The 12579-nt window shown below is 21.1% G+C and overlaps 6 protein-coding genes across 6 annotated transcripts; 2 read left to right on the forward strand and 4 right to left on the reverse strand. All coding sequences in view use genetic code 6, as the record gives it.

The window, feature by feature from the left end:
* Positions 1-400: 400 nt before the first annotated feature.
* TTHERM_00024330 (U6 snRNA associated-like-Smprotein) lies at positions 401-1499 on the reverse strand. Its single transcript, XM_001008519.2, has 7 exons — positions 1368-1499; positions 1262-1303; positions 1104-1202; positions 976-1044; positions 864-906; positions 679-765; positions 401-626 (listed from the first exon to the last, which is right to left on the reverse strand). Exons 1-7 carry the CDS (start codon positions 1374-1376, stop codon positions 568-570), a joined length of 408 nt encoding a protein of 135 aa, XP_001008519.2. The 5' UTR covers positions 1377-1499; the 3' UTR covers positions 401-567.
* An 897-nt stretch (positions 1500-2396) lies between these two features.
* TTHERM_00024340 (hypothetical protein) lies at positions 2397-5344 on the forward strand (the record flags this gene model as incomplete). The annotated part of the gene is made up of 8 exons (XM_001008520.2): positions 2397-2568; positions 2620-2685; positions 2758-2797; positions 2853-3040; positions 3174-3524; positions 3574-3926; positions 4252-4338; positions 4388-5344. The coding sequence occupies exons 1-8, from the start codon at positions 2505-2507 to the stop codon at positions 5342-5344; spliced, it is 2106 nt and encodes a 701-aa protein (XP_001008520.2). The 5' UTR covers positions 2397-2504.
* Positions 5345-5833: 489 nt separating this feature from the next.
* TTHERM_00024350 (glycosyl hydrolase family 25 protein) lies at positions 5834-6672 on the reverse strand (the record flags this gene model as incomplete). The annotated part of the gene is made up of 2 exons (XM_001008521.1): positions 5834-5936; positions 6095-6672. The coding sequence occupies 2 exons, from the start codon at positions 6670-6672 to the stop codon at positions 5834-5836; spliced, it is 681 nt and encodes a 226-aa protein (XP_001008521.1).
* Positions 6673-7960: 1288 nt separating this feature from the next.
* TTHERM_000024369 (transmembrane protein, putative) lies at positions 7961-8530 on the forward strand (the record flags this gene model as incomplete). The annotated part of the gene is made up of 1 exon (XM_012795727.1): positions 7961-8530. One exon carries the CDS (start codon positions 7961-7963, stop codon positions 8528-8530), a length of 570 nt encoding a protein of 189 aa, XP_012651181.1.
* Positions 8531-9656: 1126 nt separating this feature from the next.
* Positions 9657-10612, reverse strand: TTHERM_00024370 (tetratricopeptide repeat protein; the record flags this gene model as incomplete). Its single annotated transcript, XM_001008523.2, has 3 exons — positions 9657-9727; positions 9874-9885; positions 10198-10612. 3 exons carry the CDS (start codon positions 10610-10612, stop codon positions 9657-9659), a joined length of 498 nt encoding a protein of 165 aa, XP_001008523.2.
* A 539-nt stretch (positions 10613-11151) lies between these two features.
* On the reverse strand, positions 11152-12020 carry TTHERM_00024380 (glycosyl hydrolase family 25 protein; the record flags this gene model as incomplete). The annotated part of the gene is made up of 2 exons (XM_001008524.2): positions 11443-12020; positions 11152-11251 (listed from the first exon to the last, which is right to left on the reverse strand). The coding sequence occupies exons 1-2, from the start codon at positions 11991-11993 to the stop codon at positions 11152-11154; spliced, it is 651 nt and encodes a 216-aa protein (XP_001008524.1). The 5' UTR covers positions 11994-12020.
* Positions 12021-12579: the final 559 nt, after the last annotated feature.

Here is a 12579-nt window from a genome sequence, read left to right on the forward strand (position 1 = left end):
AAAATCCACTAAAAGGTATTTAATACTATTTTCATTTAAAAATACAAAATTTATTAAAATTTTTACTGATTAATATGTTTTTTTAATTTATTTTTATTTAAATATAAATAATAAATCACCTGTTTTGTTTAAAATTTACATATCTACAAAAAAATTTTAGTAAGTTCAACAAATTTAATACTTTATTTATTTTTTGATTAAAAGTGCTACTTAGAGTTAATATTCGTATTCCTTTTAGTGAGATTATAAAATGTGATGTAATTTATTTTATAAAGTTTTCACTTTGATAAATTAAAATTTTACACATAAAAGTTTTTAAATACTATCAGAAAAATTTTAGAGCAAAAAATTTTGATAATAAAAACAAAATGAAACATTATAATTAAAATTAAATATTTTTGAGAAATTGTTTAATAATTTAATTTAATGTGATTATTTGTTGCATAAATCAATTTAAAAAATTGTCTATATATTTAAACATTTTGTTAATTTCTAATAATTAATATTTTTAATTTATTAAAATAATTTCTTCTAAATTTATTTATTTATTTTTAATTTAATTTAAGTTCATGAACCTCTTGGCTTAGACTTTCCCTTATAACCTCCTCTACTTTTTTCGAACTTTTCTATTAAGATTTTATTTAATAAATAAATATTTTTTTAATTAGTAAAATGTACTATTTTGCTTTCCATCCTTTTCTTGTGTTGCAGCTCCCTCCTTCTTTTGCTTCATTTTATTCTTAGCCTCTTCTTTTTATTCATTTACTAGACAGAAATAATATTTATTTTGATGTAAATTAAATCTTTATAAGCAATAGATAAAAAATAAACAAATATTCAAATAATTATGAAAAGCTTTTTACATATTTCTTATTCTTCAATAGCCTTGTCAATGACGGCCTCATCCTGTTAAATAATTTATTTATTTACCATAAAATAAATATTGAACATTATTATTAAATGAATAATAAATACCATTTAAAAATATTTAAGAGAAGCACCTTTAATATATATTTGATCAATATTCATAAATTTCTGACTATCCTTTATTATTTAAAGATTTTAAATGATATTGTAAAATGCTAAAGGTAATTACAATTTACTTTAGAAGTAAATGTCACTTCAGTTAATTGTATATTCATAAATCTATCTACATCCTCTAAAACTCCAATATAAGTATCACCGCTCTTCAGCTCTACCATCTAATTTACAAATAATCTAAAATGAATTCTTAAGAATAAAACTTAAAATGCTTTATTACCACTTTAGATTTCTTAGCAGCTTTCAAAATGTTTGAAGGAAACTAAATTATATTGATGAAAATAATTTCTTTTAACTAAAATATTTTATTTATTTATATAAATTACTAAACTCATTGCTTAATAGTTGTAAATTCTTCTTAAATAATGGATAGGTATTTAATTTTTTTAATATCTTAGAAATTTATTAAAATAGTATTGATTCTTACTTAGTAGAATGTATAGATCAATCAATTAATAATTTATTTATTTTCTTGCTTAATTAAATGTTAAAAATATTTGAATACTTTTCTAGCTAAAAAGATATTAATTAATGGTCTATTCCTTTATTAGGTAAACACTCTTTTAATACAATAAATAGAATACTGCTAATTAATTAATTAATTAATTAATTAATATTTCTACTTTATTTTTCAAAATACTCTACAAAATTTAAAAATAACTTGTTTTTGAATAAAAAATATTTTTTATGTTTATTCTATTTTTAAATCTTAAATTATTAATTTAAAATTTATTTTATATTTTATAAAAATTTATGATGATAATTAATTGGATATTTTTGAAATTAACCAAATTATTAATAAAAATGATATTTATTCTAAATTAATCCTATTAGATTATTTGTGAATGTTTTCAAATCAAATTTTGCATTTAAACACTTCATTATATAAAAACTCTATAATATTTCAAATTTTATTACATCTCTTAATATATTTTTTTAATTTATAAGTCTTATATATATATAATTAAGTTACACAACTCAAAGAATATTTTAAATATTTATTCCTTCTTTACATAATTTGTTTCAAAATTTTTTAAGTATCAAAACTTAAAATAGATTTTTTTTCAAAAGAGTTCATTTTAAAAATAAATTTAATAAAAAACTAAAAAAAACCATGAATATAATATAAAAACTTGAATTTATTTTGTTGATACTAAAATGAAAATTTAAAAATTATAGAATAACCTAGTATGATTTTTAAATGAAGTTAACAACAATTTAAAAAGTTTATTTGTTAAAAAAAATAACAAGCTAGCAACAAAACCAATAAGAAAGAAAGGAATGAAACAAACTTACTTTATTTAATTTATCATCGGAATCGTAATGTTACAAAATCAATTCTCAAAAATATTGAACGAATTTCTACTCATAAACTAAAATTTTGTTATCAAAAATAATTGTTAACACTTTTTTTTGAGAAATATTTTGTTTTGATTTAATAGATAAAAGTAGTGCAAAGTTAGATGTTTTTCCACCATTATGATATAAAAAATAAATATCAATCACCTTTTACGAGAGCGGCTAATTGTAAATAAATTAAATTTTTAATGAATACATAATTGCATTCAAAAAAACTAGATACTTTGAAACCTTTAGAGTCTCCTTCTTATGCTAATATATTTAATTAGATCAAGCAGAATCAAAGTATATTTTTATTTAAAAAAGCCAAATTGTCTGAGATTATATTGAATAGTTATTATATTTATTACAAAACAGCTGCTGATACAGACAATATTCCATAACAGTATTCATATTTGTAAGTAGAATTGAAATTATATTTCTTAGCTTAAAAATAATCCAAAAAAATTAAGATAAAACAACTCATACATCAGTGGAACCGGTTAGTTGAACACCTAAAGAGGTTATAATGACTATATGGCTAATTAATACAATTCAGATAGAAATATGAATGTAAATAATCCTTACAAAAAGGAATTCTTTTATAGAATCTAGTCACCTAGAAACCCATTTCTTCCTCATTTTGATTAGGAAGAGCAAAGTAGAAATCAGATATTTGTTTATTTATTTATTTTAGTTTATGTTAAAATAACTAAAAAATGTTATATTTAAAAAAGAGAAAAACTAATTTAACAAAAAAATATATTTATTTTAATAAATAAATAAATAAATAGAGGAAAGTCCTAGATTGAGAAATATCAAAAATGGTGTAAGTGGTGGTTATGAAGGTAATGAAAATAAATATGGTCAAATTAAATCATTTAATGCTTTTAATTATGACGAGCTCAACTCATCACTCAATCATTAAGATTAAGCTAAATTAAATAGAGCTATTAATATGGGGTGGATTCCTTAAAAACAAGTTGACCAATTTAGAAGTGATAAAAATAAATAACTACTTTATCAATAGGAGCTCTAAAAACAAATTAATGAGAAATAAGAATTGAAAATGCAGTAACTTCGAAAATAGAAGTTAGAAGAGGAGAAACTTGATAGAAAAATAATGAAACAACTGAATATACCAAGTATTTATTATTGAAACTATAACATAAAAAAAATTTTTATTTATTTAAGAATTAGATTTAAACTCTGTCTAGATGGTATAAAAGCAAAATTAAATTTATGATTCTAATGTCTACTCAAAAACGCCTAGTAAATTATCAAGAACACCTCCATTCAGAAAAAATTCTAATTCTTAGAAATCCATACCAAAACATAATGATGATCAATATTTATAAATTTAAAAAAATAGATCTTCTTTCAACAACATTTAAATGCCAACATCTCCCCGATCTAATTTATCAAAAGCACATAACCCTGCTTTTTCCCCTAGACAAATAACTAAAATTCATGTGGTTGCTTCACCCTCACATAATTCAATAAACACTAATAGGCCTAACAATTTTTCTTCAAGCAGAGAAACAGAAGTAAAAATTTTCAAATTGATTAAAAATAATTTGTTGTTTTATTATCTCTCTATCAATCAAGCATTTAGAAATATTAGGTCTAATTAATTATAATTTTTTAAAAATTTTATATATTTCTAATTTGGAAAAAAATTATTTTAATTAAATTTATTAATTTTTTGATTAAAAAGTTAAAAATGTAAAAAATTTTATTTTATTTTTGTATTTAAAAAAATTTAACTTAATTTAATAATAATTTTACTAATTAAATGATATTTTTTTATTTAGTTTAGTTTATTTTAGTATAATTGAATAGCTCTTAATATATTTTTAATTTAATATTCAGTCAAATACACAGCTAGGATTAGAATTAATTAAGAGATAAATGCAAGAAAGCTACTTAAATGCAAGCAAGCAGCTAGATGAATTGAAAGTAATATTTTGAAAATGAAGTAAAAATTATTATTTATGATAAAAATTAGGTAGAAATGGAAAGAATCAGAGAGTAGAAGAATTAAGCACAATAAGAATTTTTTCAATTAAGAAGTTAAATAAAAAATTAAATTGAATTCCACAACTTAAAGCTTTACGGGGGAGTTAATTTTGCAAAGAATCCTTCTAAATATTACCAGTAGTAATTATATGAGAATCAAATTGCTAATAATGATTCATCAATTATATATCCATTTATTAGTGAATCTACTCTTGATTAAAACTTATTCTAATACAGTTAAAGTGTTTCCTCTAAAACTTTGAAGTAGAGTTTAGTTTAGACACCACAAATTTTAAATTCTCAAAAAATGGATAACTAGCAATAAGCTAACTTATCCGAATTATAGAGCAAAGATTTATTAGGTTCTAAGTTAATTACCTAATAAGAATTAGGAAAAATAGAATAAAATTTAAACGAGTCTAGAATTTCAAGGGTTTCTCATCAATCTAAAAAATCGATATTACAAAATCAGCAAGATGGTACTTTCAATATTTCCAAAGATTAAGAAAAGGAACTTCTATCTTTAAAAAATTCATAAATATAAGATTAAAAAGATATCTTAAACAATTCTTAGAAAGATATTTCTAAAAGTATTTCTGTAAAAAGAATTAGCTCTCCTCCTTTTGATTAGTAAAAACAAGAAAGCTAATTAGATATTAGTAAAGAACTTAACGGAGAAAACTTCTTTTTTACAGAAATTAATAATGAATCAAACACAAACGCCTAAAGTAACAACTAAGATAATTTTAAAAAATCCATATTACATAATAGCATTGAAAATAATAAACAGTAAACTGTGTCATAAAAATAAAGTGAAAATGATTTCAAAAAGCTCATAAAAAATATAGAAGATATGGTAGAAGAATAGACTAAAGACATTTAAAATGTAAGCACTGTACATAAAGTAGAAGTACAAAACAGTATAAATTTTAGAAATAATAAATGAATAACTTAATTATATACTTTTTATATTATAAAATATTTAATTTAATTATCATTTATCTTTATTCTTCATAATTATTTTATTATTGAAAGTATTTAATTTAATTTTTATTTAATTTAAAATGATGGAAAGTTTATTTTTTATAAGTTTTTATTTTACAATTAAACATTTTATTGTTAGATTTTAGAAAAAATGTTTACTTTTTTAAAATAACGATTGATTTATATTTATTTTTGTTTATTTTTATTTTTGCATAATAAAAAACTCAGCTCAAAGTTAGTTAATACCATTTTTAAAAATAATCCACCAAAAAAATAAATTTTTATACTCTTTGAGATCAAATATTTTTTATTAAGTCATTTATTTATTTTAAGATTATAAATCAATTTTTAAACATTTTTGATAGAAATTTTTTACTGATGAAATATTAGGATATTCTTATATATTTGTTTATTTATTTATTATAAGTTTTTATTATGTTATGCTTATAAATCAATAGAAGTTGAAATCAACACCAGCTCCACAAGCAGTCTCATCTCCATCGTATTACTTGATAGCAGGGTCACTCCATCCACCAAAACTTAAACCATTGTACCTTTATTTAAATAAAAATTAATTTAGGGATAAAATAAAAATCTCTCTATTAATTATTTGTTTATATTTATATTCATTTATTTATTTTGTTTGTTTGTTTGGTTTACACCTTTAAAATTTTGAAGAAAAAATTAATTAATTGAACTAACAAATTAATACCAGTCATCAAAACTAGCTGAGCCATCATAGTGAGCATACCAGATAGGAATGGAAGTAAAATATGGGCAGTTACCTTCGTCACCAAAGATAGTAGACCACTAGTACTAACTTGAGTAAATACCAACAAGTTTACCATAGCTTTAGAGGCTTGAGACAAGATTACTTAAAAAGCTGCAGTTGTAATCGATGTCAGAACTCCAAGCACAAGTAGAAGAAGGATTGTATTCAACATCGATCCAAACAGTACCATAAACATCGTTACCATTTCCATCAACCATAGAGCTGACAAAATCAGAAGCAATCTAAGATGGGTCTACGGCTAAGCAGGGGAAGAGATAGACATCAGTGATAAGGCCTGCACTTCTTCCATTAAGGTTAGTATCAATAGCATTATAGTCAACATTTCCGATGCTCTAATATCCTCTAGAAATAACAAATTGGATACCATAATTGTCAATCAAACAATTGAAGGTATCTTCATCTATAGAATCTGAAACATCGACGCCAATAACTGCATTAGCGCTGTTGATGCTCAAGGCGACCAAGAGGAAAAGACTTAATAAAAACTTTTTGTTCATTCTTTTTATTTAACTTTTAATTATTTTATAGATATATTATTAATTTATAGATTCAAGTGATATCAAAAAGATTTATAATTAGAATAGTTCTTAATTATTTAAAGTCAATGGATATTAAAAAGCAAAATCTAAAACAAATTTAAATTTTTCAATCCACCTTTTGTGGTAATTCCTAAAATCTTTTATTATAAATTATTTCTTACTTTAATCTATTTACTTACTTGTAAACCAGCTATCATTTTTTTAATAATTAATTATTTGTAACCTTATATACAAATAATCTAATTAAAATTTAATCAAACTCAATTAAGCGCATTAATACTAAACTGAGTAAAAGAACAATTTATTTTTTAAAAATAAAATAAATAAATTTGTTAGATTTTTAGTTTTTCCTTTTTATTATTTAGTTGTAAAATATTGTAATTTAATAGATTAAGATTATCACGAGTTTCGTTTATACAAGTATAAAAAAATAACAATGATAGAAGTAATAGACCTATTTAAATAATATACAATATAAATGAAAGATATTTTATAAAAAGTAAAGGAACTTTTTCAATACTCAATTTATTATTAAGCACAAGTATTGCATAAATAATGAAAATAAGCCAAATATATTTCAAAGTTTAAAAATTTTGATTTACTAAAATTTAATTAAATTAGCTAAGTGAAAATTATTAGGGTAAGTATATATCATCTGCTTTAGAATATGTAAGATTAAATTAAACTTTACATTTTCACTAAAAATTATCCATTCAACTTTATTTATTATTTGAAAAATATTGAATGAAAAATAAGAAAGAAAGAAAGATAGATAGATAATTTTTGATATTTATCAAAAAATAAACAAGTGTAAAAGAAATAATATTAATATACAACATAGAAAAATTTTTAATTTAAATTCATTAAATTGTATAAATTTATTGTTATTTATTAAACGAAATAAATAATAAAATTTTTGTTATTTATTTTAACGAATATATTAAATGAGTTTTAACAGTATATTTATTTTTTAATAAAGAGTTTTTTTATATTAAAAAAATTAAATTTTAAAAATATTATCTATCACCTATCACTATTTGTCCTTGAAATAAATATTTGTGTTTTCTTAAATTTTATAATCAAATTTTTCATTATTAAAATCTTTTGTAGTAGTTTGCATATTTTACTAAAACTTGTGCTTTCTGTAATCAACAGTAGTTAATTAATTCATTTCTTTTTCAAGCAACTCCTAATTTTATTTAAAATTTTTGTTTTGTGAAATTGTTATATCTCCTTATTCTGAATTATGGATTTAACTTTCCAACTTATTTCCTTCAATGAATTCTTACTTTCCATTTATTTGCTAAATCATATCTTTAAATGTTTTTCTTTCTTATTCTATTTACACTATTAATTACTAATCTTCTTCTAAATAAATATTCTTTTATTATTCTATTTTTTCAATTAATGTATCAATGTCATAATCTTTAACCTATAAAATCTTTAGAACTCCATGAACAAAATAATAAAGCAAACGATTATCAAATAAAATATCGATTAATAAACTAATATTCATCATCTAATTTATTTTAGTATGACAAATTAATTCCTTATTCTCAAATATAAAATTTTTTGGCTTATTTTGCTATTAATGATTCTATTTTTAAAACAAACTTATCCAAAATTCGTTAAAATGATTATACATTTAAGTCATAAATAATTAATAATCTATTAAAGATTGATCTATTAAACAAGAGTACAAAAAATCAAATAAATAATCCTTTTAAAACTCATAGAGGATTAATTCAGTGTTAGGTCTTTCAAATATCTCTTTATTTCTTATTTCTTCTTGTATATACTTTAGCAACTAATTTGATATCTCGTTTTTAATTATAAAAGAAGTATCTATTTTGAAATCATGTAATAGATTCAGATAAGAATTAGAATATACCTCTAATATAATTTTCCCCAAGTTAAATATATCTGATCTATTATCAACCTAATTTTCAGGAATTTTATAAGAAGGAGTTTGAAATTAAATTTGCTAAAATGCTATATTATCAGTCTAACCTTTATAAATTAAGTTTAACGGATTTAAGTTAATAATTGATGCCCCATAATCAATAATTATTGGATTAATTGATCCATCTGATTGTTATTTTTAAATTACAATATTTAAAAGCTTTAAGTCTAGATGATTTATAGATTTAGAATGTAATTATTAGAGCCCTTTAATTATTCTAAAAACAATTTACTGTTTTTAAAATTTGGTTAATTTATTATTTTTAAGGTATTCTTAAAGACTACCTTCTGAATAATAATTTTAGTAAATAACTACATAACTATTTTTATGCTCGTCTTAGTAGCAATCATAAAACAAATTATAATTTACATAGCTTCCTATACAAAAGGAACCAATTAGCAACTCATTTACCACCTATTAAGGAATAAAAGTAATTAATTCTCCATTACCTTGAAGCTTAAACTTCTTTTTTAAGTATATTTTGTTGTTGATTATAAACTTAGTTACAGTAACTCCATGTCCATTATTTTGATAAATTAGTTAGCTTGAGTTAATTGATCTTGTGATAATAACGGGTTTCTTTTGAAGAAATTACTTAACTTGAATTAAATGATCACTATAGTATAAGCAATCAAAATTTTCACTTTAACTATTTTATTCGTTAGTCGTTCTATTTTCATCTTTTAATAAAGCTTAAGCTGCCTGAAAAAAATGTTAGTTCTCACTATCCTCTCCTTCTTTATAGAGTTTTCCCAAAATAAATTATTAATTTTAAATTTGAGCTTTTATTTAATCCTAATACTCATAAAATTCAACATTTTTTTGAAGATAATATTTTTGTAGAAAGTAGAAAATAAATATATTTCTAAATTTATTCATGGAATTATTTTGCAATCCTTCAATAAACTCCTAAAATCTATATTAGCATAAATAAATACACAATAACAGAATTTAACTTTTCTCTCTTTCTTTTTAATTATCAAGAATTGTGATAGAATCTTGATAATTTCTTTAATACAATAAACACAAAGCAATATTCTCTTTAACTGCCTATTTTTTGATAACATCTTTTTCTAATTCCAATTTCTACTTATAATATTCGAAAGCTAAACTATATTTATTTAATGCAGAAAGCACATTTCCTATCATAAAAAGTATATATGACTAAATATTATATGTATTTTCTTAAAAGTTACGTTAAAATGTTTCTAAATAAATTAAAAATAAATCATATAAATATATGCTTTTATAAATGTTTAAAATTGAAACATATCTATCATAATCATCTTAATAATCTAGCTTTTTACAATAATTTAAGAAATTTGATAAGTCAAAATAATCATCTACATTACAATTTAAATTTGAAACCAAATATAAATTGAACCATTTTCTCATTTATAAAGAAGCTTTAAATTTAGGATTTATTTATAAAGATTTCTCTAAATATTATTTTGCTTTATCAAGTTATTTCATTATCTAATAACACTTCGCTAAATTATAATAAGTATCAAATTGATTACCATTTAAAGCCAATGATTATTCAAACTTTTGAGCAGCTTCTTAATAATTTTTATCAGCAAAAAGCAAATAACTTCCATTTAATTGTAAAATCAATGAATTATTCTCAGAATTTCTATTCAATTCCTATAAAAGAGATTTAGCTTTATCAAACTTATTTATCTTCATTAATATTTAACAAATATTTATTTTAGATTATACATCATAGCATTTTTCAAAGCATTCAATTGCTTAAACATGCTTATTTAGACCCATGTAGCATAATCCCTTTTAGAAGCTCACAAACTCTCTTATATTAACCTGATTATTATTATTATTTTCCATATTTTCTAGAAATTATAATGACTCTAAGAATTTTTGATTTTTGATAAGTTCTAAGCATTCTTATTATTCCTTTTTAAATTAGCTTTAACCCATTTTTGTAGTTTTATAAATATATTAATATTTGCTGACTGATTATTAATTTTTATATCTTTTAATTAAATCTTTTCCTTTTCAAAAATTAATTAGAATATTCAATCAACATTAGTAACTACATAATAATCTAATTAAAATATATGTTATCTTCTAAATTAGATTAGATACTACAATTATAAAATTACAAATAATAATGAATATATTTAGATAAAAAATTTTTTAAATAAATATGAATGTTAGTTAAACCCTAAAATAATTATTTGAAAAACATATTAATGTAAATTATTTTTAATTAACATCCAATTTTTTTGAAAATCTTGCTTTTATTTATATTTGGATATTTTTTTTATTTTAATCTTCTATTTTGAGCTTATAAAAAAACATTCAAATATATTTTAAGGTATGTAGAGATTAAATATATTAAAAAAACTATTTTATTTGTAAATAAAAAACATATATTTTGTGGATTCGATATTTTAATTTTATAAATCTAGATATTTTAATAATAATTATTTTCTTTTATTTTTTTAGTTATTTATTCAATAGTAATCCATATCAACATCAAGACCACATAAAGTAGTATCGCCAATATATTACTTGATAGCAGGCTTTGTCCAGCCACCAAATTAGTACTTACTCCTATTAATTTTAATTAAATTATTTAAATCATGCTAAATATAAAAATCTAATTAAAAATGTTAGTTTCTAATTTTTTTAAATCGTTCTACAAAACTGATAATCTCCATCTAGATTTTCTCAAAAAAGATAAATTTTGTTTTGTAAATTAAAAACTTTAACAAAAAGGATATTTTTGATATTAATTAATTTACCAGTCACTGAAACTAGGAGAATTATCGTAGTGAGCGTACCAGATTGGGAGGTTGGTGAAGTAAGGACAGTTACCAGCAGCACCGAAGATAGTTGTCCACTAATATTAAGAACTATAAATACCAACTAACTTGCCATGAGATTTGTAAGCTGCAACAATATCCTTCAAGAATTAGCAGTTAGTGTTAACATTAGAAGTCCAACCACAGCCAGATGATGGATTAGTTTCAACATCAACCCAAACAGTTCCGTACAAGGATCCAAAAGTATTAACAGTTGCTTAAACCTAATCAGCTGCACTAACTTTACCAAGGCAAGGAAAATGATAAATATCTGTAATTAAACCTGCAGACTTAGCATTTTTGAGAGTATCAACATTGCCTGAATCAACAGCACCGTAACTTTTGTAACCTCTAACAATAGCAAACTAGACTCCATTGTTCTTTAAGCACTAGAAGTTATTGAAGGGAGAATAAATATCAACACCAATAACAGCTTGAGCTCCTTATAAGGAGATTAAGGCGAGCAATACTACGAAAGCAATTTTAATCATTTATTTTTTTTTAATATACAACTTTTTTACAAATTTATTATTATTAATTAATATAATTAAAAAGTCAAAAGGATATTTTTTAAAAAAGACGAATAACTAACTAAAGGAATAAGAGAGTGAGTGAGTGAGTGAATGTAAATAAATTTGATTATGAGTAAACTTAGATATCTAAATTAATTGTGGGTAAATAAGGTTTATAAGAATTAAATATCTCAAATTAATATAAATTAATTATCTAAATAAAGATTCTTTTTCAGATTAATTTATTCTTATACATCATTTCAAATATTATACACATATTTTTTTACATTTCCAATCTAAATATTTAACTAATTCAAAAAATATATTCACATAATAAAATTATAAATAGAATTTGAATTATTACCAAATTTAATGTACCACTAAAAGAAAAATATTCAATAAATTTGTTGTTTTAAAAATAATTGAATTATTTTGATTATTATTTTTTGAAGATATAAAGAAAAAATATATGGTTAATATTAGCCAAAGGAATAGGAGCTAAATAAATAAATTAATTATTTTTTTGTAATTAAGATTTTAGATTATTCATTATTTTGTAAATTGG

This window comes from Tetrahymena thermophila (genome assembly GCF_000189635.1).
Source record: "Tetrahymena thermophila SB210 genomic scaffold scf_8254803, whole genome shotgun sequence".
NCBI classification, from domain to species: Eukaryota; Ciliophora; class Oligohymenophorea; order Hymenostomatida; family Tetrahymenidae; genus Tetrahymena; species Tetrahymena thermophila.